This window comes from Electrophorus electricus, chromosome 9 (genome assembly GCF_041902795.1).
Source record: "Electrophorus electricus isolate QZ-2024a chromosome 9, ASM4190279v1, whole genome shotgun sequence".
In the NCBI taxonomy this organism is placed as follows: domain Eukaryota; kingdom Metazoa; phylum Chordata; class Actinopteri; order Gymnotiformes; family Gymnotidae; genus Electrophorus; species Electrophorus electricus.
The window spans coordinates 5,707,501-5,710,000 of NC_137505.1; the positions used below are offsets into that span (position 1 = coordinate 5,707,501).

Here is a 2,500-nt window from a genome sequence, read left to right on the forward strand (position 1 = left end):
GCGTTGGAGCTCGCCGTTGCCAGGAGGAGAGGAGCAATAGCGATTATTCACTGTTCTGGTATTTACGAGAGGAAGGAACAGGTCTTTGATACAGCACCTCTACTCTGGCCATCGCCAGCACGTTTTACTCGTGTTGCTGACCACAGGACTGTGAGAAGAGAGGTCAGACCTGCATGGTGCGTGTAGCCTGGTCCAGTGGTACCGCCGGGCCGTCAGCACTGTCCCTGTCTGATCCACCGCACTTCGGGTTTAAAGTGACATGTCCATATAGGGTAGCGCAAGGAAAACTGTCGGCTTTAAGGTTGATTTGTTTGTTTGCTGCCTAGTCAGGTAGTTTCATTACATTGTCTCTGAAGTGTCACTCAGTTCTTGTGCGTGCATGCGTGAGTGTGTGCATGTGTTCGTATGTTCATGTGACAAGGAAACATGTTTATTACAGAAGACATAAAAGTATCCAGAGAGAAGTCCATAAACTTGCTAACTTTTGAAAGTTTCACGTGGTATTTATTGTACTTTCAAAAGAAGAAAACTTCACCATTAACCTAAGAATCTGTGTGTGAATACATACAGTCTCATTCTAGCTCTTGTAATTACAAAACTTTCATATTAGTTTCAGTGTAATAACGAAATATTTCATAGTACTTATCGAACAATATGTCTTCAGTTACTGAATAAAAACTAACACTTCAAACAGGTATTCAAATGAAGAGGTTCATTCAAACAGGTATTCAAATGAAAAGGTTCATTCTCGTTTTTATTGGCCATTTTCAGTTCTCAGTGGACATTTGTTTTTTTTAATGTGGCAAGAAGTACTTGTGGGTGTATAATGTTGCTGCCAGGTTTAATATGGCTGAGCTCCATCTGAGCAGTGAATCAGGGCAGTAAGGGAACTGTTTCTCCACCACGCTTGCACTAAGCTGGCTGAGATGAGTCCCAAGGCCCCTGGAGAAAGACCAGGGCCCGCTCGCTGAAGAAGAAGAGAAACAACACACCGATGCCTGATGAGACGTGTTTACAGATCTGATCAACTCTTCTCACGAGATGTTGGTATGCATTTTGGAGTGGCTTGCCATGCTGAGCATGCCCAAGTACTTGTGCGTGCACGCGTGTTGTGTGCGTGCACGCGTGTTGTGTGCGTGCACGCGTGTTGTGTGCGTGCACGCGTGTTGTGTGCGTGCATGCGTGCGTGCACGTTTTGCTCATAAGTGTGTGTAACGACAACAGCTCTGCATGCTCACGCCTCAACCTTTAACAGACACGTTAACGGCCAGAGAAGAACCCCAGTTATCCAGCAGAGCACCGTGAGAAGACTTTGACTGGAGTGGATAGAGTGTGTGGACGGTCTGACAGTTCTGACAGGTCTGAGCGTAACGTTCAGACGACCAGACCGCGGCCGTGCACGTGTGCCAGGCCTCTGAAACTATTATTGTCTTTACTGCCTGAGTCCTGGCCAGGCAGCTCTAGTTCAGAGAGAGATCTGCCTGTAAGTCTTCTGAGGTGTCAGGACTCCCCTTCTCGCCCCTGCATCCTCCGGTCGCTTCTGGGCTCTTTATGGCTAACCTCACAAACCTGTCAGCCTGGACTCTTAAAGCTCGCCCACGCTTTTATCTGGGTTTTTTTTTTTTTTAATGCTCCGAGATAAAAATGTGATCACTGCTCACAGCGACTGTGTAACTCAAATACACATCTGTCCCACAGATTGCACAGAGCGCGTCGGTGCGTCAGAACGGATGGCCGGCGGTTGTGTGGGTTGGGTTACCTCGTCTTTGGCGTTACCCATCACACTGGCAATAAGGCGAACTCACCGCTGTCCGAGGTACGTCTGCACGGACAGGCCGCGGGCGCTACGCGATACCGGCATGCACACATCTGGCTGTGTCTGTCTGCACGTTTGTCTGCAAGGCTTCCCAGTGCTTATAGGGGTATCACTGATTTGAATATGCAGGACGCAAACCTAACCTGACATGTTTCTACGCTCTCACACACACACACACATGTTCACACATGCACACTCAGGCACTCACATGCTTACATGCAGACTTACTTCAAAATATAAATCAATGTTTAAGCATCCCCTCCAGCTTCTTGCCCTCACCTCTTTGAAAGGACCTCAAATTAACAAGTCAGCACGTAACTCAAGACCCACGTCTCATCTTGGCTCATTTAGACAGAGGGGGAGAGGGCCGTCAGTGGGAGACCCTTCCCTGGCCCTCCAGGACACAAGACTCCAAAAGCAGTGAAGAGAAATTGGGGATATTGAACGTGGCACCTGGCACTCTGGGAGCTGCAGTGGAGGGGGGCCAGCCCCAGGCGGTCTCGGCCCAGCCCCGGTGAGGGATCGCAGGGGAAAGGCAACCTGGCGGGTCTGCTTCCTCTCAGCTTTGCGGAGGAGGCCTAATTAGCGCAGGCTCACCCCTCCACTTTGTGTCTCCCTGTCTCCCCTTACACTTCTCTCTCTCTGGTCTCCCTTTCTTCATCTCTCTCTCTCTCTCTTTCTCTC

The 2,500-nt window shown here is 49.3% G+C and overlaps 1 protein-coding gene across 1 annotated transcript in view; it reads left to right on the forward strand.

Annotated features, from left to right (window-relative positions):
- Nucleotides 1-2,500, forward strand: part of LOC145659307 (uncharacterized) — a 17,299-nt gene that overhangs the window by 10,357 nt on the left and 4,442 nt on the right. Inside the window, exon 3 of the mRNA XM_081720953.1 lies at nt 1,699-1,816. Within this exon, the coding sequence (XP_081577079.1) occupies nt 1,699-1,816 (118 nt within the window). The remainder of the gene's footprint in view (nt 1-1,698; nt 1,817-2,500) is intronic.